The sequence below is a fragment of the Orycteropus afer genome, unplaced genomic scaffold (assembly GCF_000298275.1).
Source record: "Orycteropus afer afer isolate SDZICR_OR568_19922 unplaced genomic scaffold, OryAfe1.0 scaffold00661, whole genome shotgun sequence".
NCBI lineage: Eukaryota > Metazoa > Chordata > Mammalia > Tubulidentata > Orycteropodidae > Orycteropus > Orycteropus afer.
In genome coordinates, this window is record NW_006922248.1 from 1,126,211 (window position 1) to 1,154,204 (window position 27,994).

The window sequence follows — 27,994 nt, forward strand, 5'->3', positions numbered from 1 at the left end:
TACTTAAAAGAAATACAGATTCCTGGGCTTCCTACCTTTCCTTCCTCAGACATAATCATTCATTTCCAGTGGGGCAGGAGATAGTTGGTATTCTTAAACACCTTCCCAGGTGATTCTGAAACCTAGCCAGGTTGGGATGCCCAGAACCAGACTTAAAGGATAAACTCTGAAGATGCTTGGGCAGGGTTGGCCAGGAAGGAGATAGAGCAACTTAGTTTATGATTCTTTTTATGTTGTAAAGATAACACTGAGTAGGGACCTTTTAGTGATAGTTGTGTGAGAAAATTATCATATCTTTATATGTGGTTACTCAAAGAAAATAAAAGAAGTAGGAATCCCCAGAAAAATATATCCTTTTTGAGGATATAGGGGCCAAGTAGTTTCATATTAGTCTGTTACGAATTCTACTCTAAGGGAAGATTCAGAAAATTAGGACTGAGGTCTTGTGGAGGTCCCTGTGATTTAAATTGTTCCCCAAACAGTTTCTGAAATCCTAAGGTGGCCTTTGACTTCTCACATGAATAGAATGTAACTAATTTCAGAATTTACTCCATAAAGTATGAGGCAGCATTTTGTGGTGGAAAAGCTTTGGGCTGAGATCCATGCATGGTGTTCTAGTTCTCTTCCTGCCGTCTACTGGCTGTACGACCCTGGCCAAGTCTCTTGACCTATTCAAATACGGGTTTTTCTTTTTTTTTAAATGTAAAATGTAGATTTATGGTCCTTCCAGCTTTCCATGATTTTAGATTTGAATAAAATAGGTAGTCATGTTGCTTCCTTTTATTACATCCAGCTTCTGGTTGATGTACCCTGAACTCCTATGAGTGAGCTTTCCACCTAATCCCACATCTTGTGGGGTTTTTATCCCCCTTCATTTTTTGGAGCTTCAATAAACCAAAATCTCCTATCTTTGAAGGATCTCAACTGATAGTAACTTTGCTAGCCTTCTGGAAATGCTGTCAGTTTGCTGTGTTCATTGTTTTCTTCTGAGGAAAAGAATGTATTTTCTATGTTTATGGGGAATTAGTATCAATCCTCCTAATATTTGATGAAAACAGTTTTTTGAGATAGTGGCCACTGACATTTGGTGAATTTAATCAAAGGAAAGTTGATTAGAGTATGTAATTAGACCTTTTATACTTTAGAGATTTTGTAATCCACTTTTTGCCTGCATATCTTCTTCCCCTCCTTTCCTTTCCCCAAAGAAAATCTTTTCTAGTATTGAAGCTGACCAGATTTCCTTTTCTGTTTCAGGATGCAATTCGAAGTCACAGCGAATCAGGTACTTGTTCATAGTCAAGTTGCAAATAATAATGGGCTTTTTCTCTTTATACTGTGGCTTATCCATGTGTGGATTTTGTTTATCTTGTCTATTAAGCCTCACCTTCAGCCCTGTCCAGCAGTCCCAACAATCTGAGCCCAACAGGATGGTCACAGTCCAAAACCCCTGTGCCGGCACAGAGAGAGCGGGCGCCAGGATCCGGGACCCAAGAGAAAAACAAAATTGTGAGTCTGGCCTCAGTACCTCATGCAGATTAGGGTTTAATCAGAAATCTAGTTGGAAGTTAGAATGCTTTTAAATTATTTTGGGAGGTTATTTTAAATTGCACTGAATGAAGGAGATTATAAATATTATGTCATTTTTGGCACACATATATTGGACAGCTTGTTGGTTTGCTGACATTTAAGGTGGCACAGCTAACATGGAAAGTGTTAGGGTTGGGACACAAATTGGAATTATGGTTAATAAGGTCTGTCTTTGGCACCCTGGTGATGCAGTAGTTAAAGCACTCAGCTGCTAACCACAAGGTCGGTGGTTCAAACCCACCAGCTGCTCTATAGGAGAAAGTTAGGGCAATGTGCTTTTGTAAAGATTACAGCCTTGGAAACACTATGTGGCAGTTGCACTCTGTCCTATAGGGTCACTATGAGTTGCAATCTAGTTGATGACCTTGGATTTTTGGTTTGTCTGAGTAGAGGTGGTAGATCTCTTTTTTTGATGCCCTCATTAAATAGACCTTTAGTAATCCATGGAGTATTTTAATGATCTCTCTTTGTTTCAGAGGCCTCGTGGACAGAGAGATTCAAGCTATTACTGGGAAATAGAAGCCAGTGAAGTGATGCTCTCCACTCGGATCGGGTCAGGATCGTTTGGGACTGTTTATAAGGGCAAGTGGCATGGTAGGTACAGGGCCCTTTCTTCACTGCAGGCCTCTGTGAGTCCTGTCATATATCAGGATAGAGAAGGCCAGGAGGGATAAGACCCGGTGTGCTCCTTAGCTCTGGATACTTGAGTACTTCTAAAGATTACTGAATAATAATATCTCCATCACATTTCAGTGTTCATCTTAGGCTCATAATGCTTTATATTGGTATCTTAAAGTTTCCAGGGTCATTAGAAATTAGTGAACAAGATTTGAAATTTTTGTTGGTGTACAGGGCTGTATAGGAGCTCTAGTAGCATAGTGCGTAAGGCATTTGACTGCTAACCAGAAGGCTGGCGGTTCAAACCCACTGGCCACTCCTCGGAAGGAAGGTTGGGTAATCCTACTTCTGTAGTGATACTGCCTCGGAAACCCAAGGAGGGGTCGCTATGAGTTGGGCCGACTTGACGGCACATAACAACAACAACATAGGGCTGTATGCCTTGTAGTCACATGTTGAGAATCCCTTCTTATAGGTTGATCAAATATAGCATGTGCACGGGGGGCATGCTTTGAAGTACCTTTAAAATTATGCAGAATCTACTGCTGTGAGGAGAGGATGGATCCTAAAACTTTGGAGCTGGAAAGGACCTTAGAGATTTTGCATGTGAGAAAACTGAGGTCGAGAAAGGGAAATTGACTTACCCATGGCCAAACATTTGGGCAGAGGAGAGGCAGCAACCTCCTTAAGTGGGTTCCCTGAGCTTTGCTTTGGGATTGGTTGTGAGTCTTCCTATGAAATAGACTTATTTTTGAGTCTAGGTGGAGTGTCAATTTTCTTAACTTTAATAGAAACTTTGTCACTTGGACAAAAGATAATATTTTAATTAATGTAACTACAGTTTGTGTATTTGCAACATTTAACATCTTGGCGACATACCCAACATTTCTGTCAGGTTTTTGATGCCTCTGGCTTTAGCACGTTAGCAAGTGGTGGGGGCAGTAGTTTCTTGAAAATGCAGTGTTCCAAAAAAAGTCATTTCTTCTAAATTCTGAGCACCATAAAACAAAATCCTAAAGGGCCAAACTGCCTATATTTCTGCTTGGATGCCACTGTAGTACACGTATCTTTTAGATAAACAGGCAAAATTGAGAAAAGTTAAGAATATCAAAGAATGGAGCTTGTTCAAAACAAAAACCTCTGAATCTCTGAGTGCCTTATATTCATTAGTACATAGTTTGCCCCTTGTAACTAATCATCTGACAAATTTCTGAATCTTTAAAGAGATAGGAGCAGGACCAAACATTTGTAAATTATATATAGAATAATTCCTTTGAAAATTGCATCAAAAGGTTGTGGTCACTGCTTGGTCACAGCTAGCTACCCAGAGGGACCGAGTAGTTGAACCTATGGGCTTGGGACCATAGGCGCAGGGGACATCAAGCTCAATTGGCATAACATACTATACAAAACATTGTTCCACCTCCTACTTTGGCGAGTAGCTACTGGGATCTTAAAAGATAGCAAGCTGCCATCTAGATGCAACAATGGGTCTCTCCTCGTCCAGAACAAACAAGAATGAAGAAAACCAAAGTTCATGTAAACAATTAGTCCTAGCGACTGGTACACCATCCAATCTGCAGTCTATACGACTATGAGACCAGAAGAAATAGATGGTACCCGGCTATCACTGTCATCCACTTGGAAGGGGATCTATGTAGGAGATCCTTGATAGAGAGGGAGAACAACGTGGAACAAAACTCAGAATCATTTGGAGGAAAATAAAAGGGGGGGGGACCAGGTTTGCTGGTCTGATAGAGCCTGGTGGAACCACTGAGACTATGGGCCCTAGCTGCCCTTCAGGTCTGGAATTGAACCCACACCCGTGGTTTCCAGCCAAACCAAAGACAGGCATATGTGTTGAACATTTACCTCAGGTAGATACACTCCTTGGAGAGAACAATCATGAGTGAAAGAAGGGCTGCTTAAGCATAGGGAGACAGCTCAGGGGGCAGGAGTGCATGGAGAGATGGACACAGGGAAGAGGTAACTATGGGGAGGAAGTGGGAGGGGAACTGTTGCATTGTGGTTAAACGGTCAATGTCATGAGACAAAGTGTATGTGAACTGCTGTATGGAAAGTGAATTTGCTCTATAAATCTTCACCCAAATCACAATTAAAAAAAGAAAATTGCATCAAATATGTTAATTGGCTTGCCTCCTGGGTCACAGAAATAACACTATTGCAGATTATTTTCCAAGTAGATGTCGTAAATGGCTTAGAGATCCCTTGGGAAAGAATATAAGTATTTTGTGGGATAGAAGGCTTATATCTGAGAAAATAAAACTGCTCGTAATTGTAGCAGGTGGGGCAATGCATATTATTCTTAATGGTTCCATTAGAAGTATTTAATCATTTTTATACAACACTTTTAATGTCTGAGCTAAAAGCCAATAGATGTAGTTTAAGTTGTACCCAAATTTAACTTTCCTGTGGTAGAGCACTTTTATTTTGTGATTCATTTAAGGCACTCACCACAGTACTCCTTTTGAGCTTGTGTTTTCTCTCAGTGGTATGGGCTTTTAGATTGTGGTAGGGCAATGTATTTGTTACAGTGTCATCCCCATTAAACACTGCTGTTTGAATGTAGATAATGTCTTATGCTCTTTGGATTCTAGTATTTTGTAAATTAAAGAATGTCAAAAGTCAGAGGAGGGAGAACCAGTGGGCTTTTATGTCAGCTTTTCAGAAAATAAGCTACAGTCCATAAATGAAGTAGAAAAACGAGAGGATCAAGTAAACTATAATTTCTACATTGTTATGCACCGTACTGTCTTCCTGCTTTCCTTTATTTATTTAGGATATTCTGGTACCTGTATGCAATATAACGATCTATTCAGTTTCTTAAAAATTACAACTTTTTGTTGAGGTTTTATTCAAGATTTTTTAAACTCAACAGGGTAGCTGTGAAGCAAACGGAAAAGTTCTAAAGCAACCTAAGAGGAGGCCTCAGATCTATTAACTTTTCTTAGCAGAGAAGTTTTTAAGCCCATGCTCAGAGTCTCCTTTTGAGCATAAGTTTTGGGTTACATTTGCCAGCTCTCTACTAATTACAAACAACACATTAAAAAGGATGGAGATAACGTCAGAAGCTGTCAGACGATAGCATGAAGGGGAAGGCAGAACACCCATCAGCAGCAGAACCCCAAACTTGGAAGAAACAGCCTTGGAGCGCTTAGGCTAGAGCCAACAGCCTGGTATAACCCACATCTGGGCATTTCCATCACAGCCCAAAGCATAGGCTGAGTTTATAACCTTGAGTTGAGTCATGCAGGAAAATTAGTGTTTAAAAAGGTAAAAACATTTTAAATTCAACAAGTTATTACAGCCCTTCTTGGAGTAAGTTACTTTACCTTTGAGTAAGTTATCAACTTCACATTTTACTGAAAACATAATAACCAATAGGAAAGTGTCTTAGCTTGTTTCTACTACATTTGCCTCTCGCTTTACTATCAAGGGAAAGTAAGAAGTTCTGAGTTGATGAATATTAAGTACTCCTTAAATTGCCCTCCATAAAAAAATTACCTGACCATTTACCTTTGTCATTTATATCACTTGATAACATAAATGAATATAGTCCTGCAGATGTTGCAAGATTGCCCAGCTACAAGGATATTCAGGTATTTCAGAAGAAAAAAGTACTGCTATTTAGTTCATACTCATCTGAGAGAAACAGTTTTGAAAGGGGAGTGGGATGAGCAATAAGTACTGAATGCCTGATCATGTGGAGTGCTGGGAAGATGAAGGAAATGATGGACTTGGCCTCAGAATGGCCACAATTAGGTTGGAAAGCAGCTTTTGTTTTGGGCCTAGCCCTAAATGTGTAGATTTGAGGCCGGGTAAGGCGTGAGTTCTGACATCCTCTGACAGAAACTGATTCCTAACTTGTAATACCAGCACCTGCATCCCCAGTATTCCCCCACCAAAGGCTAAGTCCCCACCTGCCTCAGAACAGCTTTTCGGTTCATAACTTGCCTTGCTGATGTCATCTTAGAACTGATTCTTATCTTCATCCCATGTTTCCTGAGCTGCCTTCTAATTTTAAATGTTCTTGGGTCTAGGAATAAAGCAGTGAACAAAACAGATAAAAAGTTTTTCTGTTAGGTACTTTCAAAAAACCAAACTCACTGCCATCGTGTTGATTCCAACTTACAGTGATTGCCATTGGTTTCCAACTATAAAGCTTTATGGTAGCAGACTCCCTCATCTTTCGTCTACAGAGCAGCTGGTGGGCTTGAGCTACTGACCTTTTGGTTAGCAACCAAATACTTTAACCACTACACCTCCAGAGCTCCTCATGGACTGTAGTGGAGACAATAAACAAGAAAATAAATTACGTAGAGTAGTTTAAGTGCTAAGGAGAAGAATGGAGCGATGCTTATATGGCGTGTTAGGCTGAGTTCCAGTTGATAGTAGATTTGTTGTGGAGGAGTCTGTTGAGAAAAGGGCATTTGCACAGAGTCCTGAGGAGGCTCAAGTATCTGGGGAAGAACAAACAGCAAGCGTAAAGTGTTCCACTCACCTGGCCTGTTCATGGAACTCAAGGAGGTCTGAGTGGGTTCAGAAGAATGAGTGATGAAGAGACCATAAGAGGGATTGGAGTGGATGGTGGAGGTGTAGGCCCTGTAATGACTTTGGATATTGCAAAAAGGATGTGGAGACAGCATCCTCATCTGACCTCCTCTAACTTCACAAGAAGACAGAATCACCATCATCAGCCCAAGGCTTATTCCTAGGAGGCCAAACATGCCACCACTTTCCAGGCTTTTAATCAACTCTGACACCAACTGTTGCTCCCACGACACTCACTACTTCTCTACTGGGTTCAGTAATTTGTTGTAGTGGCCACACAGAGCTCACAGACAGTACTCATGATTATGGGGTTTACTAGGGAAGTAACAGGCTAAAATTCAGATTCAGGAATGCTCTCAGGATGCAGTTCTTCAGTCAGGACAATCTTTTCTCTGCTGTGTCCTCAGGCATGCCTCTCTGGCCCTTAGCCTCCCAGCCTGGCCTCTGCCCTGCTCAGGCAAGTGTTGCAAAACTCTTTTAGCTCTGCTGATAGGTACACCTAGGTGCACCCCACTTCGCCAGCAAACACTCAGCTTTCTTGCTCTGTGGGCTGGCAAGCCTGCTGCTATGTCTTGTGCCTCTTGGTTCCTCTGCGGTAGTCTCAACTGGTCGTCTCTGCCAGTCATCTCTGCCTAGGAGGTCTAGTGCAGGAATCTTGGGTCCAAAGACACGTTCCACTCTGCCTCCAGCTCCTATCTTTTTTTATTTTAATTGTGATTTGGGTGAAAGTTTACAGAGGAAATTCACTTTTCATTCAGCAGTTCACATATATTTTGTCTCATGACATTGACTATAATTTACCCCAGTGCAACAAACAGCTCCCCTCCCACTTCCTCCCAGTAGTAACCTCTTCCCTATGTCCATCCCTCCAATCACTCCTGCCCCCTGAGCTGCTCCCTGTGCATACACAGCCCTTCTAGTCTCCCATGATTGTTCTCTCCCAGGAGTGTGTCTATCTCAGGTAAATGTTCAACTCATATGCCTGTCTTTTGTTTGGATGGAAGCCACAGGTGTGCGTTTCTACCTCCTATCTTGATGGCAGTGAGATCCCTTTTCTGCCTCTAATTTTAAGCCCAGCAGCATAACAAAATTAACTAGTCCTCACATTAGAGTTCCATACACTTTATATGCATGGCTCCCAGTAATCTGGGGGGAGTCACAAAGACCATGGCTAGAAAAGCCATACCATGTAATTCACTGAACTATAGTTATCATTTGGAGTCTCGGACTGTTAGGAGACTTTCAGGAAGTTTGACTAGCCTTTACATGAAAACCAGCCTGATGGGGGAGCTCATTCTAGCTCCGGACAGTCCCTAGCAGTAGAATATAGCTCTTTATTGGAGTTGAAATATATTTTCCTATAATGTTTACCCATTGCACCGAGCAGACTGAACCCCTTTTGTGACAGTCCTTGGAATATTTGAGGAGTTTCCATTTGTAGGCTGCTCCCTACCCCACACAAATTTCTTTCAAAAGGTAACAGAAGAGCTCCTTGGGGAAGTTGCTGTGCTGGTAGTTTCTGCTTAGCAAGAAGAAGTAGTTGGTGAAGCATACATGGCAAGCTCCCAGGGGAGAGTGACAGACAGGTGATCACTTTTGAGGTTGGGGCCACCAGCAAGGAGCCTAGTTAGGATTGTCATCCAGATCGAGGAGGACTTGCGAAGAGAAGATGACTTAAAAGTGGTAGGAGGCCTTCAAAAATAAATAATAAGTGATAAAATTGCAGTGATCCCAGTGAGGTGGAAAAAGAGAAGGTCTTCAGAGTTGCAGACTCTGAACTCCAGGGGACAAGGGACAGGCCTTAATGGGAATACAAGGTTGCTCATTCTGACCAAAGAGGAAGTTGTCAGGGCTGTGTGACCAGTGAGAGTAGTAGGGAAAGGCAGATGCCTAGAGGAAACGCAGTTCAAGAGAAACTCAGAGAAGGCTCTCCCAGTTGGAACAGGGGAAGGATGGGGAGAAGATGGGCCTGAGCAGAGGAACCTGTGGTACTAGAAGAAATGAAATAGCCTCTCCATCTTTGCTGTGGAGATGGATGTGTGGATACAAAAAGCTGAGCAAATGTGGATGGGTGGGAACTGAGGCCCAGGACAGAATTGCAGAATGAAAGTAACTTTGGGGCCAAAGCCCTAACTTGGACCTTGGAATATGCAGACAAGATTGCTCAATTCTGGGGAATCCTAGAGATAGGAGAAGTCCTACAAGACCAGACACAAATATTTTCAGAAGATAGGGCGATGGATGAAGAGATTAGAAGTGGATCTTGGCCCAGATTCTAAAAGCCAGTTATGAGAGATGGTTTGGGAGCCCTTGATTGGAAAGGGAAGCCGTGATTTACTGGAAATGCAGCATACCTGACTAACCACATGTCCTTTTATAACACAGTCACTGGATAGATCAGTGAGGAGAATGCTGTAGTATAGAATACAGCTTCTGGATTTCAGTTAAGACATTGCATATAATTTGTATTGTAACTGTTACACATGAGATGGATGGCAGGTGAGTCCCTGAGAGAATGACCCTATTCAGTCTTCTTATTGACATAGATAAAGACACAGGTATTGTGGATGACTTAAATGAGAAGTGTAGTACATCATTGGATAATAGAATTTAGAAAGATGAGAAGACTAACTGGCTGTGATGAATGGAACAAAGTAAAGATGAACTTTCAACAGGGATAAGTCCTGTCCATTGAAGCTAGAGGTAGAGAATGTGGCTTAGCAATAGCATGTGTGAAAATGCTAAGGATGCTAAGCTGACAGCAAGGTCAGAGTCAGTCCCTGTGAGGGGGCATTGACTGCCAGCTAATCCTATGACTTCTGAGGCTGCAGTACTAACTGGGTTAAGGATGAGTGCCCCTGGAGGCTAAGTGCATTGACATCCAGAGCATGCCCAAAGGAGAGCGGTGAGGAAGGGAAAGTATTGCAAAACAAGGGCCTTGACAAAACTGGATATCCATTTGCAGAAAAATGAAACAAGATTCATACCACATGACATACACAAAAACTAACTCCAGATGGATCAAAGACTTAAATGTGAAACCTAAAACTATAAAGTGCCTCAAGGAAAAAATAGGGGCAAATTTAGGGGCCCTGATTTATGGCATAAATTTTTATTTGGTCAGGCATAACCCAAAATGCACAAACTGCTGAAAATAAACCAGATGAATGGGACCTTCTGAAAATAAAATTTTTAAGTGCTTCAAAAGACTTCTCCAAAAGAGTAAAAAGAGAACCTACAGATTGGGGGGAAAAAAAATGGCAACAACATATCTGACAAGGGACTAAAATTTATAGAAAACTCCATTGCCCAAACAACAAAAAGACAAACACTCTAATTCAGAAATGGGCAAGACGACATGAATAGACACTTCACCAGAGAGGTTTATTCAGGTGGCCAGCAAACACATGAACAAATGTTCACAATCATTAGCCATTAGAGAAATGCAAATCAAAACAACAATGAGATTCATCTCACCCCAGCACTAATAGCAAAATTCAACAAGACAGAAAATGACAAATGCTGGCAAGGATGTGGAGAGATGTGGACATGCATATGCCACTGGTGGGACTGTAAAATGATACAACCACTGTGGAAAACAGTAGGGTGCTTCCTTAAAAAGTTGGAATTAGAAATATCATTTGATCCAGCAATCCCATTACTTGGTATATATCCTAAAGAAATGAGGGCCAAGAGAACAGATATATGCACACCCATGTTCATGGGAGCACTATTTACAATAGCCAAAAGATGGAAACAACCTAGGTGCCCATCAACAGAAGAGCACATAAGCAAATTATGGTACATACACACAATGGAATACTATGCAACACTAATGAATAATGTACAATCTGCAAAACACTGCATAATGTGGATGAACTTGAAGGACATTATGCTGAATGAAATAAGTCAATCACAGAAGGACAAATATTCTATTAGTTCATTATTCTAAGGAGTCAAGGAAAGGTTTATATATGGAAGGAAGCTTTGTTGGTTAGGAGGGAGGGGAGGGGAGGGAACACTGAAAAAATAAAATAAATCAAACAACATACTGCATTGTGTGTATCTGCTGCAAAAGACCTCTTTAAAGTGTTAAAAAGCAAAGATGTCATTTTAGGACTAAGGCATGCATCAGTCAAGCCATGCTATTTTCAGTCACCGCATGTGCATGTGAAATCTGGACAATGAGTAAGGAAGACTGAAGAAGAATGGATGCATTTGAATTACGATGTTAGCAAAGAATATTGAATATACCGTGAATTGCCAGATGCACAAACAGATCTGTCTTAGAAAAAGTATAGCCAGAATGTTCCTTAAGAGGTGAGGATGGTGAGACTTCGTCTTCCATGTTTTGGACATATTATCAGGAAAGACCAATCTCTGGAGAAGGGAAAAGTTTGGTAAAGTAGAGGGTCAGCAGAAAAAGTGGAAGACCCTCAATGAGATGGATTGGCACAGTGGTGACAACAATAGGCACAAACATAGCAATGATTGTGAAGGTGACACAAATGTTTTGTTCAGGTGGTATTTTGTTCTGTTGTACATAGGGTCGCTAAGTGTTGGATCGACTTGACAGCAGCTAACAACAGCAATGTCAGAGAGACCTGGATTGGACTCTCAGATTGCCTCCTTACCAGCCATGTAAACTGAACTTCTCTTAGCTTCAATTTCTTCCCCTCTAAAATGTAGATAACAGTCCTTTTGTGGAAACTATGAGGAGGTAGACTAAAATGTTTGGCTCAGTCAACAAGTATTAATAAATGAGAGCCCTAATGTAGTTAATGGGAGCTTTGGTAGCATAGTGCCTAAGGCATTTGACTGCTAACCAGAAGGCTGGCAGTTCAAACTCACCAACCACTCCTCGGAAGAAAAGTTGGGCAATCTACTTCCATAGTGATACCGCCCTGGAAACCCAAGGAGGTTGATTGACATTGCCCAGCAGATGGCTCAGGGAATGGAGTGAGTAGATGGCCTGATGACTGTCTCTTAGGCCTAAGCATTGACTTGTCCCTAAATCAGAACCAGGATTATGAAAAGCCATCTAATCTGTTTAGTGATTTCTATGGGTTTGTTTTGTTTTTAATTTTTATTGTGATTTGGGTGAAGGTTTACAGAGCAAATTCATTTCCCATGCAGTACTTCATACACCTTCATAGGGCTTCTTGTTTCATCCCCTCTTTTCTATTCCCACTGTAATCACTGTGCCTACTTCTGGCCTAGACTATTATAGCAGATTCCCCAAATCACATTCTAGCATTTCCCAAACATAGTTTATGGTTGTCTTATCCTCCTTACCATGGCTTCATTCTTAGTATACCCAGTCTGGAATATCCCATTTCCTTCAGAAAACCTTCCTACTTTCTCTCTATAAGAAAATGTACTTCTCTTCTTGTGACATCCTGCCCCCAGAGCATTCCTATCTTGGTCCAAACTCTACCAGAAGGAGCAGTTATGCAGAGAATCGTAGCACTCCTACTGAGTTGTAAAGAACTGGAGGTTAGGGCTGTTGTACATGTGTCTCTCATATGACTACTGGATCCATTTTCTTAGATAGGAGGCATCTCTGAATATAGCTTGTGTCTCTCTTATCCATAGTCAACACAGCTGCACAGGTAGCCCTTGATTCTTGGCAAAACTTGTGCAGGTGAATTGAGAGCCAGTTTGGAGGTCGCTCTGTTAAGCAGAGATCACAGGGAAATAGTTTGGGATCTGTCATAAGAAACATCTCCCTATAGGTGGAACTACCCACAAGTGAAGTGAGGACTGCTGCAACAGAAGAGGCTGCATGAGTGTGCTGCTGGGGCATTTGCTTGTTACACAGAAGGCTGAATTCACTCACTTCCAGAGTTCTAACTCTTAATCTGATCACTGTAAGGCCTAACTTCCCAGCCCCCCACATCTCCCACCCACAAAAGAACCACTGCTGTTGAGTCAATTCAGACTCATAGCAACCCTGTAGGACAGAGTACAACTGCCCCATAGGGTTTCTAAGGCTGTAAATCTTCACAGAAACAGATTGCCTCATCTTTCTCCTGCTGAGTGGCTGGTGGATTTGAACCACTGACCTTTCAGTTAGCAGCCCAATACTTTAACCACAGCACCACCCTAGTTCCAACTGTAAGGCCAAGTTTTAGTAAATTCATATGCTTTGAAAATTTGAGGTCCTAATAAGCTCCAAGGAGCTTTGGTAGCGTAGTACCTAAGGTACTTGACTGCTAGCCAGAAGGCTGGCGGTTCAAACTCACCAGCCACTCCTTGGAAGGAAGGTTGGTCAATCTATTTCCATAGTGACCCCTCCTTGGAAACCCAAGGAGGGGTCACTATGAATCGGGTCCGACTTGCTGGCACAACAAAAACAAGCTCCAAGTAATTCATTATAATTGCTATTATAAATACATTGATATAAAAACACTCTTGAAAGTGGTTTCTAAATCCATCATGCATATAAAGTAGAATTAATCCCTTGATTTTTCTAAAGTTACATAAAGAGGCTCGTTTTAGTCACAGCGATTGACAGTGTTGATATTGTAGTGAAAAAGGCAGGCATTAGGCTCAGACTGAGGTTCTGATCCTGGCTCCAGCCCTTTTTTTTTGGTTCTGTGACCTTGGGCAAGTGACTAAAAGTCTCTGCTGATTAACAATGTTTATGTAGGTAATGCCTGTAAAAGCACACACAGTGCCAGACATAGTAAGCACTAACTATAGGATTACTTTCCATGGGATTGAAGGCAAAATAGCTCAGTTTTAATCAGGGCCTTGAACCAGTTCATTTTGGATCTATCTCCTGGGGTTCTTGTTAAAATGTAGATTCTGATTCAGTAGTATATTTAGGATAGAAATTAAAATTCTCAGCAGGGGGTCAAACCAGAATGAATCTTTTTAAAGCTCTGATTTTAATATATGTATCTGAGTTTGTATTAGGGCCCATCTTAGGTCTCACTGAACTGTGGATGCTACTTGCTCACTGGCCTGTTTCCTTATACCAGCCTGTGGCCCAGTGAGTCACTCCCTGCTGGGCCATTCCCATCCCTTCACTGATCTCATCCTCACAGGCCAAGGCTATTTATTGACCCTATCACACATGACATCACCTCTGGGGATGTGAGAGTTAAATGCATAGTTTTAAACCAAGTCTATTAAGTACAGCCTATGGTGTGGTATTTTAAGGACAGTAGTATAACCTATTTAACTTTTTGCAGCTAGTTTTGTTGAATGATTTCAGATTTGTAGATTTGTTCTATCTGTGTAGATATATGATTATTTTTTTGAACAAGTGATTCACTGTATCTTCCCCAAAACTAGGGTATTTGAAAAATAACAAAGTAAGGTCATCTAACTGACTGCTCTAACTACAAACTAATTTGCAGGAGATGTTGCAGTAAAGATCCTCAAGGTCGTTGATCCAACACCTGAGCAGTTCCAGGCCTTTAGGAATGAGGTGGCTGTCCTGCGGTGAGTAGGAAGCTGGTGTGTCCAGCACCTAGAGTGGTGGGGTGGGGGTAGGGGTAGAACAACAAGCAGCTATTACAGCCAGAGTCTGTCTTTGAGGGCTCTGTGTCTGGTTAGTGTTCATTATGGAGTTCCTGTTGTTGGAAGCTCTTAGGAGTGTTTCCATTTGTTTATGTGGTTGTCGAACCTTTAGCAGGGCCTTTTTTCACAAGAACACCATCTTCCACTAGTTTTAGATCTATGAGCACACTTAGTAGTTTACATCTGAGGTAGGGAGAAATAGGTTCTATTTCATATTTATTTCCAAGAACCCTTTTTATAGCCAAATTGCCTTATTCTAGACTACAGTTACCTTCAGGTCTCAGATCATTGAGTCAGTGTTGAGAGACTTCTGGGAATGAGGTGAATAGTGATGGATTGCAAGGTGAGGCCCTGTGGGCCCTGTGGGAAGAGTCACGACTGTACACTGATAGGGAGCCATCCGCTGTGACCAAAGCCGGCACTAAGTGCGCTAGTAATGGATGAGCCTCTGTCTGCTCTGGATACCTGCTGAATTACCGGGTATCTCAGGTTCGCTTTGCCAGTTACCTCAGGTCGTGAGCATGGGGATGTCCAGAGCACAAGGAATCTGAAGTCATAGGAAAGCAGAGTACATCTCCTTGTTCTGAGGCATCTGAGGGTTCAGAGCCTTTTCTCTCCATTCCTCCTCTAGCAAAACACGGCACGTGAATATCTTGCTCTTCATGGGGTACATGACAAAGGACAACCTGGCGATTGTGACACAGTGGTGTGAAGGCAGCAGTCTCTACAAACACCTGCATGTCCAGGAGACCAAGTTTCAGATGTTCCAGTTGATTGACATTGCCCGGCAGACGGCTCAAGGAATGGAGTGAGTAGATGGCCTGATGACTGTCTCTTAGGCCTAAGCATTGACTTGTCCCTAAATCAGAACCAGGATTATGAAAAGCCATCTAATCTGTTTAGTGATTTCTATAGGTTTGTTTTTTTAAAAATTTTTATTGTGATTTGGGTGAAGGTTTACAGAACAAATTCATTTCCCATGCAGTACTTCATACACGTTTTGTTTGACATTGATTGCAATCCCCATATTGTAACAGCTCTCTTTGCACTTCCTCCCTGTGGTTATCTCCTCCCTGTGTCCATCTTACCCATGCATTCTCCGAATGATCTCTCTGTACAGATGCTGCTCTTCTGATCTCCCATGGTTGATTGTTCTAAGGAGTGTACCTTCTTGGTATAATTGTTCACTTTGTAGGCCTGTCTGTTGTTTAGCTGGAGGCCATGGGAGTGAGTTCAATTCCAGGCCTGAAGAATGACTAGAGGCTATGGTCTTGGGGGCTTCAACAGTCTCTATCAAACCAGTAACCCTGGGCTTTTTTTATGATTTTGAGTTTTGTTCCACATTATTCTCCTACTGTATCCAGGAACTCCACACTGATCCCTTTCTGAGTGGTTGACAGTGGTAGCTGGGCCCCATCTAGTTCTTCTGGTCTCATAGTCATATAGGCTCAGGTCCACATGGTCCACTAGTCCCTTGGATTAATTGTTTCCAGTCTTTGATTTACTTTGTTTTCCTTTGCTCTGAATGAGGGGAGACCAGTTGTTGCATCTAGATGGCCACTTGCAAGCTTTTAAGACCCCAGTTGCTACTCACCAAAGTAGGATTTAAAACAAAGTTTTTGTGTAGTATGTTATGCCAATTGAGCATAATGTCCCCAACAAGCATGGTACCAAGCTTGTGGGTCCAGCGATTCACACCCTCGAGGTATTAGGCTGTGGCTGAGAAGTTATCGTAACTTTGCCTTCTGTTAACTCTGTTGTATATATGGGCATTTCTTACAGCCTATACAAATCTGTAAATAGAAATATTGTCTGCCAGACTAATATATGGTCATGGGTATATTCCCTTTTGCCCAGCCATACCTGATCATTTAGCCTGTCTACCTGTGTATCCACCTGTGGATTAATGTTTGTTATGCAGTATTATGTATGTTAGTGTTTACCTTTATGCATGTATTACTGATATGCAGTATTATGTATGTTAAAGTGTTTACCTTTGTTGTCTATACCTCTTATGCGCCTCTCTGTGTCTTCCCTTTCCTTAGTGTTACTGTGTTAGTCGCTTGGAATATTGCCATTCCCTTCACCCAGATCAGTAGTTGTCTCTTACCTATCTAGTGATTTTCTCTCCCGTCCCCTCCCATCCCTGGTAACCCTCAAAGAAAGTTGCCTTCCATATGTAAACCTTTTCCTTGAATGTTTACAATAATGGCCTAATACAATATTTGTCCTTCTGTGATTACTTATTTCACTCAGCATAATGTGCTCCAAGTTCATCCATGTTATGCAGTGTTTTGCAGATTCTATATTATTCTTTAGTGTTGTGTAGTATTTCATTGTGTGTATGTACCATAGTTTGGTTATCCATGCCTCCATTGATGGGAACTTAAGTTATTTCCATCTCTTTGCTATTGTGAATAGTACTGCAGTGAACATGGTTTGGTATATATATATTCGTATCCTGGCTCTCACCTCTTTAGGATATATACTTAGTAATGAGATTGCTGGATAAAATGGTATTTTTATTTCCAACTTTTAAAGGAAGCACCCTGCTGTTTTCCCCAGTGGTTGTATCATTTTACAGCCTCACAGCAGTGTATGAGAGTCCCATTCTCTTCACATTCTTGGCACAGTATTTGTTTTTTTTCTGTCTCGTTGAACTTTACTGTTATTGCTGGGATGAGATGATACCTCAGTGTTGTTTTGATTTGTATGGCTTTAATGGCTAATGATCATGAGCATTTTCTCATGTGTTTGTTGGCCACCTGAATATCTTCTTTGGTGAAGTGTCTGTTCATATCTTCTGCCCATTTTTTAATTGGATTGACTTTTTGATGTTGAGATATTAGAGTCTTCTATAAATTTTAGAGATAAGTCCCTTGTTAGATATGTCATTGATATTTTTTCCCAATCTGTAGGGTTCCCCGCCTTACACACACACTCTTTTGGAGAAGTCTTTTGATACACATAAGAATTTAATTTTTAGAAGATCCTAGTCATCTAGTTTATCTTCTACTGTTTGTGCATTTTTCTTATTTTTGACGGTCTATTTATGCAATATATTAGAACTCTTAAGTTTGCCCCTATTTTTCTTTGATGAATTTTATACTTGGAGATTTTACATTTAAGTCTTTGATCCATCTGGAGTTAGTTTTAGTGTATGGTGTATATGGGGTGTATGGATCTTGTTTCATTTTTCTGCCAGTTTTGCTGGCACCATTTGTTGAAGAGACTGTCTCTTCCCCATTGAATGGATTTTGGCCCTTTGTCAAAGATCAGCTGACCAAAGGTAGCTCGATTTATTTCTAGGTTCTCAATTCTGTTCCACTGGTCTTTGTATCTGTCATTGTACCAGTACCCGGCTGTTTTGACTACCGTGGGTGTATAGTAGGTTTTGAGATCAGGGAGGGTGGGATCTCCTACTTTTTCCTTCTTCAGTAGTGCTTTATCAGAGGTCTCTTTCCTTTCCAGATAAAATTTGTTGTTGTTGTTGTGTGCCGTCGAGTCAGCCCCCACTCATAGCGACCCCTCCTTGGGTTGCCAAGGCAGTTTCACTACAGAAGTAGATTGCCCAACCTTCCTTCTGAGGAGTGGCTAGTGGGTTTGAACTGCCAGCCTTCTGGTTAGCAGTCAAGTCCCTTAGGCACTATGCTACCAGAGGTAAAATTAGTGATTGTTTTTTCCATGTCCTTAAAGAATGCTGATGGAATCTGGATTGGGATTGCATTGAATAAATCAATTACTTTGGGTAGTATTGACATTTTTACAATGTTCAGCCTTTCTGTCCATGAGCATAGTATGTTCTTCCACTTATAATAATAAGTTTCATGAAGTGGTGTTTTGTAGTTTTCTTTGTATGTGTCTTTTGCGTCCCTGGTAAGATTTATTCCCAAGTATTTTACCTTTTTGTTAGTATTGTAAATGGTATTGATTTTCTTATTTCCTTTTCAGATATCTCTTTGTTGGTATAGAGGAATCCAACATATTTTTGTATGTTGATCTTACATCCTGCCACTGTGCTGAATCTTTCAATTAGTTCCAGTAATTTTCTTGCTGAGTTTCTTTGTTTTTCTATGTATAGGATCATATCATCAGCAAATAGGCATAGTTTTACTTCTTTCTTACCAATTTGGATGCCTTTTATTTTCTTTTCTTGCCTTATTGCACTGGGTAGGACTTCCAATACAGTGTTGAATAGAAGTAGTGGTAGAGGGCATCCTTGTCTGGTTTCCTTTCACAAGGGGAGCGGTTTTAATCTGTCTCCATTGAGAATAATGTTGGCTATTGGTTTTGTGTATACATCCTTTATTATATTGAGAAATTTTCCCTCTTAGTGTTTTTATCAGGAATGGTTGTTGGATTTTATCAAACGTCATTTTCTGCATTGATTGATATGATCATGCGGTTCTTTTCCTTTATTTTCCTTATGTGATGGACTATGTTAATTGTTTTTCTAATGTTAAACCATCTTTGCATACCTGGTATGAATCCCACTGGGTCATGATAATTTTTTTTTGATACGTTGTTGGAGTCTATTGGCTAGGATTCTGTTGAAGATTTTTGCATCTATATATACAAGGGGTATTGGTCTGTGGTTTTCCTTTTTAGTGCTGTCTTTGCCTGGGTTTAGTATCAAGGTTATGTTTGCTTCAGAAAACGTATTTTGGGGGATTCCATCCTCTCTGTGTTTTGGAATAGTTTGAGTAGGACTGGTATCAGCTCTTCTCTGAATGTTTGGTAGAATTCTCTAGTGAAGCTGTCTCCGTGTTTTTTTGTTGGTAGGTTTTAGTTTTTTTTTATGACTTAATTTCTTTTGTTGAGAATGAGTCTGTTCAAATTTTCTACGTCAGTCTGTGTTAGTTTAGGTAAGTAGTGTGTTTTTAGAAATCCACCCATTTCTTCTAGGTTTTCAAATTTGTTGGCATACTGTTCTTCATAGTATCCTGATAGTCTTTTTTAGTTGGTTCTGTTGTGATGTTGCCCATTTCATTTTTTGTGATATTTGCATCTACTCCTCCTTTTTTGTTAAATTTACCAGTGGTTTGTTGATTTTATTAATCTTTTCAACTTCTAGTCTTATTGATTCATTTATTGTGATACGTTTTAACAGCTAAAGATGAGCCTCTTGGGTGGGTTGGAAGGGAGCAGTTACCAAGAATGAGCTACTCTGGTTCCTCACCCAAGCTGAGGTTGCCCTTTTGGGCTCTATTTCAGGTTCCAGCTGCTACCTGAAAATTCATCCAGAAACTCATGGAGAGAGTGGGTGTAGGTAATTTCAGCTTGAACAGCCACAGCAGTGCCCTCTGCAGGCATCAGGTGCCAAGCATGGCCCCTCAGCATATGTGTTAGTTCCACAGGAAAGTTTGATCACTTTTTGGATAATTTATTTTCCTTTTAGCAAAGGCTTAAAGGTCATCCTTGGCTCCTCCATGAATTACTACTCTGCTGGGTCTCTGCTGACATATTGTTCAGTGAAATGGGGGTGGGCAGTGTTTTTCAAACTTTTCCTTTGAAGTTCCCTTTATGTTAGAGAAGTAGGAGCTCCCCTTATTTCCAGATGTCTGGGAGTAAAGCTAAAGCTGTGCTTGTGTACATAAAATTTCCTATCTTTAATAATCAGGTGGCATTTGCATTCTGCATATTTTAAGAACTAGTCAAAACTACTTTTAAAATTTTTGAGATTTAACTCAGATACTGTAAAATTTTATCCTTTTAAAGTATATAACTAAGTGGTTTTCAGTATATTCACAAGACTGTGCAGCTGTCACAATCTATTTCCAGAGCATTTTCATCACTCCAAAAAGAAATGCATTAGCAGGCACTCCCCATTTCCCCAGCTCCTGGCAAGCACTCATGTGCTTTCTAGCTGTATGGATTTGCGTATTTCAGACATTTCTTATAACGGAATAATATGATACATGGACTTTTGTGGCCTAGCTTCTTTGATTTAGCATGTTGTAGCATGAATCAGTAAGGAGCTCTGGTGGCACAGTGTCTAAGGCATTTGACTGCTAACCAGAAAGTTGGCAGTTCGAACCCACCAGCTGCTCTGTGTAAGGAAGATGGGGCAATCTACTTTCGTAAAGATTTACTGCCTCAGAAACCCAATAGGGGTCAGTATGAGTCAGGATCGGCTTGATGGCAGTGGGTTTGGTTTAGCATGAATCAGTACTCATTCTTTTCTATAGCTGAGTAATACCCCATTATATGGTGTACCTTTTGTTGATATCTTCATCAGTTAATGGATATTTGGGTTGTCAGAATTACTTTTAAGTAAACCTTGATGTGGGGGAGGAATCACCATGTGTGTGCTATGCCTCACCTTCAGGTGATGAACGGCATAGATAGGCTACCTAAGCAAAGCCACAAGCTCTGTAGGTAACGCTTCACTGAGAGCAAGGCCTTCAGCTGACTTTATAGCCCCTTTAAAAAAAATTTTGTTTTCAGTGTAAGTTTACATAGAAAATTAGGTTATCATTTAACAGTTACTACACAGCTTATTCAGATACATTGGTTATAATTTTTTAAATGTTTTTATTGTCTCATTTATTCCCTGTTGGATGTTTTGCTTCCAGTAATCCAGTTCCCTGTCCCTTTACCCTTCCACCTTTGCTTTAGAGTAACTGTTGACCATTTGGACTCAGATAGATGATTTTCTAAAGGTGAACAGTACTCACTGGTAATCCTTATTTTATTAGCTAATCTGTTGTTTTTCTCACATGCGACCTTGGGATAGTTTTGGTTCAAAGTTTATGGAGTATCTCAGAGTGACAGTCTTAGGACTCCTCTAGTCTTAACTGGTTCAGTAAGTCTGGACTTTGTTAAGAATTTGAGTTCTGTTGCACGTTTCTCCCCTTCTATCAGGATCCATCTATTGTGGGTCCAGAACTGTTGAGAGTGGTAGCTGGGCATCATCTAGTTCTGTTCCCAGGGTACATGAAACTGTGATTCACGTAGACTGTTAGTCCTACAGACTAATTTCTTCTCTGAGTCTTTGGTTTCCTTCTTTGTCTTATGTTCTGGATGTGTTGAGCAACATATAGAAGGAGCTCTGGTGGTAGTGAGTGGGTAAGGCATTTGGCTGCTAACTAAAAGGTTGTGGTTCAAACCCACCAGCTGCTCTGTGGAAGAAAGATGAGGCAGTCTTCTTCCATAAAGATTTACAGCCTTGGAGAACCAATGGGGGTCACTATGAGTTGGAATTGACTCGATGGCAGTGGGTTTGGTATACACATACATATACTACATACATGCATACATATGTACATTTGTAACCACACATACTTTTGGTTGTTGCAAAATTATGTATTTTCTAGTATTTTACATATAGTTAGAAACTGCTTGCTTACGATCTTTCAATCTGTTCTAATAGATTTATTTTCCCTTCACAGCTATTTACATGCCAAGAACATCATCCACAGAGACATGAAATCCAACAGTATCCTTTGGTTGTTGAGTTCATTTGATTGCTCATATCTAAACTTAGGAAAACAGAAGAGAGACTCTTCTCACTAGTGGTTCTTGATGCTAAAGGAAATCTTTAGGAAAAGAGGCAAAAGATAGGAAAGAAAGAAAATAAAAAATGTAGTTTTTTGAAAAACAAAGTAATATTGTAAGGTACAGTTTAGGATTGATGTATTCAGCACCTTCTGCTTCCACTGAAACTGTGATGTCTGGGAGGAGCCTCCTCGCCTCCCCCCCACCCCCCAGTTTAAACAAACTTTTCCTACCAAAGATGATTTGGAAAGATTTCCACGAGTTGAGATACATATTTGGGTTAAGTTTGAAATAGGTATAGTTAATTTTATTATATTCCACCTTTAGCTTGGGATATTACTCTTTTGTATTTTGTGTTTTCTGTATGTGTGTATATCTGATCAGAAAGTAGCTGTAAGCCAAATGTTTAAAGTATTCTAAAATTACTTAAAATTGTCTTTTCTAGTTAGTGGTTTCCTTAAAGGCACTGTTGGAAACTGTCTGATCCCCTTTCTAAGATTTAAGTGTTTTTATAGAAGAGGGGACAAATAAAGTTATTCTTTATGCTATAAAGCAGGACATTTAAGATTTTTTAAAATTTGCCACCTTCTTTCAGCCTGTCTTTGGAAGAAGTGTGACATTACAGCCAATTTTGCTTCTTGGCTAGCAAGAGACCTTAGAGTTAAGTTGGATTATGGCATATGGCCCATTTTGGGTACATGCCTGAGACACGGGACCCTCTCAATGGTGGGTGTTTTGGGAGCCATGAAAAACAGATGCAATAGATTTTGAGATGTTAATTACTGGGCATCAGCAGATAACAAGTCTCCCTTAACCTGACTGACTTCCCCCAGAAATGAAGTGACTACTTCTGATCTTAGTCACTAAGTGGTACCTGTTCATGTGAGATTTCCTGTGAGAACGTTCAGCACTAGTAAGGGATTTGCCCTTTCGTTCCCACTCAGGTCTCAGTTAGTCCTCAGGGTGGAATGCAGGCAGATGAAAGGAATGAACCCTTGGCAGTAGCTTGTGCTTTTTATAGAGTCTTGGGTTGAAGGCATCTTCATTATGTGGTTACATCATGAGGCTGGGAACTTGGTGTCCACAGATACATACATGGGGAGAAGCAGCTGGGGAGAGCAGCTTTGGCTTGTTTTTGGCCAGAGCCAAATTATCTGGCACACAGAACAATCCTGTGCACTTCCTGGAAGAGGGAGAATGCCAGAAGCACTTTTTCAAAACTTCAAAAACCTTAGCAAATCCAGTGCAGGGGCAGCTGGGCGGTGGAAAGATTGCTGTGCTCTAAAGAGCTTTAAGAAGTTTTTCAAAATTAACTTGATTACTCTTTTGAAACCAGAGTCCTTAACAAGCATTGAGATATATTTCTCCATGAAGGCCTGACGGTAAAAATTGGAGATTTTGGTTTGGCAACAGTAAAGTCACGCTGGAGTGGTTCTCAGCAGGTTGAACAGCCTACCGGCTCTGTCCTGTGGATGGTGAGGAACCCAGGCTTTCACTAGCTGTCTTCCGATGCAGGGTGGAAGGAGTGCCCTGAGAGTCTCTGCAAACTTAAGAGAATTTCTGTCATTTCCCAAAAGTGCAGAGGCAGTGGGGTTATTGTCCCCACTTCCCTGGATCAGACAGCCCAGGGCAGATTGGATTTCCTAGAGTAGGCTGGACCGAGAGAGGAGTTAGCAAATGAGATAATAGAAAATGCAGAATCCCTTGAGTCGGAGCCCTTTGGGGACAACTAACTATATATGGGTTGAGGACTGGACTCTTACTAATGGTAGGGACAGTGGCCCCTGGATGGCTGTGCAGCCCAAATGATGATGATACCATCCCTATAGGCCCCAGAGGTGATCCGGATGCAGGACAATAACCCATTCAGCTTCCAGTCTGATGTCTACTCCTATGGCATTGTATTGTATGAGCTGATGACAGGGGAGCTTCCTTACTCACACATCAATAACCGGGATCAGGTGAGCATGTGCTGGCTGCTTTGGCGGGGGGAATAACTCAATGAGGGAATCCCTGAGCCTCCTGCCAGTTCTCGAAGAGCATTAGAAGAGGTTGTTGCTTTTACTAGTGCTCATCTCCCAATTCCTTCTACTCTTTTCTCAGATCATCTTCATGGTGGGCCGAGGGTATGCCTCCCCAGATCTTAGTAAACTGTACAAGAACTGTCCCAAAGCAATGAAGAGGCTTGTAGCCGACTGTGTGAAGAAAGTTAAGGAAGAAAGGCCTCTTTTCCCCCAGGTAAGACTTAGCTCAATTTAACTGTATTAGAGCAGGAGTTCTTAATGATGGAAATAAAGTGGGTTGCATGTGTGTTTTCTTTTATAGGGAAGGCAGTAGTATTCTCCACATGATTTTTTAAGTGTGGGACAAGGAATAGCTTGGGTCTTTGGGCCCAGTTTAAAGCTGTTGCTGACTCACCAAGCTCAGCTAATCAGACCACCATATGGCATTGTTTCAGATCCTGTCTTCCATTGAGCTGCTGCAGCACTCTCTGCCGAAAATCAACCGGAGCGCTTCTGAGCCATCCCTGCACCGGGCGGCCCACACCGAGCATATCAACGCCTGCACGTTGACCACATCCCCTAGGCTGCCTGTCTTCTAGTTGAACTTCACACCTGCACTCAGGCCACCAGGGGAGGAAGGGAAGTCAGCAGGCACCACTTTTCTGCTCCCTTTCTAGGGAGACAGAACTTATTTTCAGAGAAGCTGCTGCTAAGGACCTTCCAGACATTCACAGGGCCTTAACTTCATGTTGCCTTCTTTCTACCCTCTCTGGCCCTGGGAGAAGGAAGCCATTTACCATGCTGGTTTGTCATGCTCCCCTCTGACCCCACATGCTCGTGAGCCAAGCCTTCTCCAGATGCACAAGTGGATGCTGATGGCAATACATCATCTGGGGCCCCCAGCTGTTGGCTAAATGAGTATTTTAGGGCAAGAAAAAGCACTCAGAGGGGATATGAAGGTAGCAGGCAATCCAGCCCTGATGTGAGGACATGTGGATTTTGGAATTAAGCTCCTATGAGGAGTGCTTGTCACAGGAAGGACTTTTCTTCAAAGAGATAGTGGCAGGGCGCCAGACAGGTAGTTTTGCACATAATGCACCAAACAGACCAGGACTGTCGAGACCCCGGCCGCCTGAAGGAACCTGCTTTGGTACTATGGAACTTTACTTCTTGGACACTTCCTCCTTTTACCTAGCCTGAGATCTCCAGGTGAGGTGACTGGCCTGCCCTCCCAGTCTCCGCCCTCTCAGGGAGCAGTCTTCCAGCGTGCTGAGCAGTCTTCCAGGAGCTGCCCCTATGGGGCGGGGCCCCAGAGCCAGCCTTGTCTCCGTAGTCACATCATGTATATGCAAGGAAGCCAAGGATGCAGGTTTTCTTGATGATTTGGGTTTTAATTTTGTTTCTATTGCGCCTGACAAAATACAGTTACTATACTATGGTTCCTCAATTATGTTATTTTAATAAAATAAATTAAATTTAGGTTTAATGGCTGTTACCTCCTTGGAAAGTAATAAAGCGTCAGAGGTTAAGACCACTGAGCTCACAGCTTGACACTACTCACTCACTCCCTTAGGGGTGGCATGTAAATCAGTACTCTCTTGAGCAGGCAGTGAGCCCAGAGCATGGGCTGGGAGTGAATTTTACTTTAGCCTTTGTATTAAAACTAAACACAAAGCATTCTAAACTCAAAGGTAAAAGTAGACGTTTTTTTTTTCCTACCCACATTTATAAAACATTTGCTATCTACAGCTTGTTACAAAAATAGATAAATTCCAAGATTACACTCATCATTCAATTAAAATCACAACTGATGACAGAAGACATGCACTCAGTTTTTTTCAGGATCTCTGCTGGGTTCAGAACCAGAATCCTCCTTGGGTTTCAGTAAGTTACAGAATTTTTCGAATCAAAGCCAGACTTTACTGATAAAAATAAATGGCTTTAGTATTAACCTACATTACATGAGGGCATACTTGTATGGAGCCCTCAATATAATCACCCTAACAGGCTTATATCCAAAGAAGAGCGCACAGGTGAGAACTGGGGCTGTTTTCTCAGGAGGAACGTGCACATGGGCTTCTTGGATCCAGGCCCAGCAATGAGAGGACTACTTCCACGTGGCCTCTCAGGACTACTTCAAGAGCTTCCCTTACAGGGAAAAAGATTTATACTTGAATTTAGTTTACTGAACACAGCAACAAGATTATTGCTTCTTTCCGTAAAAATAGCCTCTTTCATTTTTCCATATTACAGAAGTCTGGCATCAAGGTAATTGGAAAGGCTTTTCCCAGAAAGAAGCAACTATTCTCAGACACTACAGAGAACTCAGAAGAATGAGCATACTTAAGGTGAAGAGCTCAAGTTTTATATGATAGGTGTGAAGGGCCCACTTTACATTAAAATTTGTTTCTCGAAAAGTGCTATAGAAGTCAAATTTCTGACCACACGCCATTTAGATACACTAGAAAAATTCACTACAGAGGAGTCCTGTTACAGGGATGAAGAAGAATCCTTTGGTAAGAAAGGAATCTGCTGCATTAGGGCCAACTGCAAATTTACTGCTTCTGAGAAGATTAAGATTAAGATCAAGAAGCATAGGAACCAGGTTCCTTGTAAAAGCCTTCCAGTCAGAACTCAGTCTGAATGGTTAGCTGTTTCCCCTAAGGAGCTTGAAGTACACCTAAGCTATCGACTATAAGAATGGCCACTCCATATACTAGTTAGGTTATTTTATACCCTTCACTGTTTCTGTGGCTTAATCATGGAGAGTGGATGAGACCAAGGCTATTTAAGTACAACCCCACTCAAACCCAAGTGATAGCAATTGTACTGCAGACAGGGAGCTGAACCACCCTAGCTTGGGAGGCTTGGCTGGTGGAGCCTGAGATGCAGAGGCGACCAGCTATTCTTTAGGGCTCTGAAGACTCTACTCCAGAAAGATGCATGAAGAGGTCCCCAAGCTCAGTCATGTCGACGTCTTCAGTGTTGGGGGCATGCCGGCTTTCTCGGTTCTCAATGAAATCCCAGAGCCGCACAGAATTAAAGAACTGCAAAAACACCCAGAAAACATGCTTGGTTACTGCCAATGGCAATATAAAGGCTGTGTTGCTTTTTCTTTTGCTTACCCTAATTCCTGCTGCCAAAGCCATTTAGTCAGGGAAGAGGCCAGGAACGGTATCTGGAAATGCTGACAACTAAAGTGTCCCTGAGCAGAGCAAGGTTCTTACCCTCACGGTGCCTTCAGAACTGAGCTGTTTCCGGGGTTTCTCAGGCTCTGCAAGGCGCCCATCAGGGTAAGCATGGCGGTAAAGGCATTTGCTTCCAAATGGGCAGGTCCCCTTGCCTTGTTCAAAGTATTTACAGGCCTTTTTCCTGAAAAGCAAGAAAGAAGAGGATGGTGGGAAAATCAAGCCTAGGTAGATACCTGCTTTCCTCCATGTCTGCCTACAGTGCCAGCAGTAAGAGAGCTTCATGTTATAGGTGGGGAAACTGAGGCTCACAGAGGCTAAGTGACTTGTCTAAGGTCACATACAGTTGGGATCCTGATTTCCAAGCTGGATAATAATCCCACTACAACATGTTATCACAGAATTTGATGCTACTATGTTCTGAGCCTGCAGTGCTAAAGGTGTTTCAGGGAAACCCAGGCCCTCCAGGCAGTTTCTGTACTTACCTGACCACCAGGCAGCAGCCAGTGGCTAGCAAGGACTGAGCAGCCAGTCAGGCCTCACTTTAGCCCCTGGCTGCTGCTTTGGGCCTACTGCCTGGGCTCCAGTTCCAAACCTAGGCCACTCTGGCTGCCTCAGCCAAAAGTCCCAAAAGGAGCTCCACCCAGTCAAGTTTCCCCATTCTCCTGGCCAGCAATGATGTCAAAGGTAACCACAGGAAGCTGTGACTTAGTAGAGGGAAAACAGTTAATTTCAGCAGCTGCTTCAAGCTACTGGCCTCATTCCAGTTTTCCTTTGTACCCACCCTCTAGAACAGGGGTTCTTAACACTTTATGTGCTAGGGACCCTTTCTCAGAACAATGTTTTTAACTGCATAAAAGAAAACAAATTAAGAATACAGAATATACTTATCAAAAAGTTAAAAAATGGCAAGATGGCGGACTAGGCAGAAGGATTGCACAGACCCTCTTCAACAAAGAAAAGGGAAACCAATTAACACAGACACAGAAGATAATCTTG

General features: G+C 41.7%; 2 protein-coding genes across 2 annotated transcripts in view; one reads left to right on the plus strand and one right to left on the minus strand.

The window, feature by feature from the left end:
• The window catches only part of RAF1 (Raf-1 proto-oncogene, serine/threonine kinase), a 43,248-nt gene extending 18,842 nt beyond the window's left edge, over positions 1-24,406 (plus strand). The window contains exons 8-17 of the mRNA XM_042783097.1: positions 1,255-1,282; positions 1,379-1,506; positions 2,064-2,181; positions 14,145-14,229; positions 14,939-15,115; positions 21,699-21,745; positions 23,161-23,279; positions 23,634-23,765; positions 23,908-24,042; positions 24,263-24,406. Of these exons, the coding sequence (XP_042639031.1) occupies positions 1,255-1,282; positions 1,379-1,506; positions 2,064-2,181; positions 14,145-14,229; positions 14,939-15,115; positions 21,699-21,745; positions 23,161-23,279; positions 23,634-23,765; positions 23,908-24,042; positions 24,263-24,406 (1,113 nt within the window). The remainder of the gene's footprint in view (positions 1-1,254; positions 1,283-1,378; positions 1,507-2,063; positions 2,182-14,144; positions 14,230-14,938; positions 15,116-21,698; positions 21,746-23,160; positions 23,280-23,633; positions 23,766-23,907; positions 24,043-24,262) is intronic.
• Positions 24,407-26,716: 2,310 nt separating this feature from the next.
• The window catches only part of MKRN2 (makorin ring finger protein 2), a gene marked incomplete at its 5' end in the record, with an annotated part of 29,768 nt that continues 28,490 nt past the window's right edge, over positions 26,717-27,994 (minus strand). The window contains 2 exon segments of the mRNA XM_007956753.2: positions 26,717-26,854; positions 27,035-27,179. Of these exon segments, the coding sequence (XP_007954944.2) occupies positions 26,717-26,854; positions 27,035-27,179 (283 nt within the window).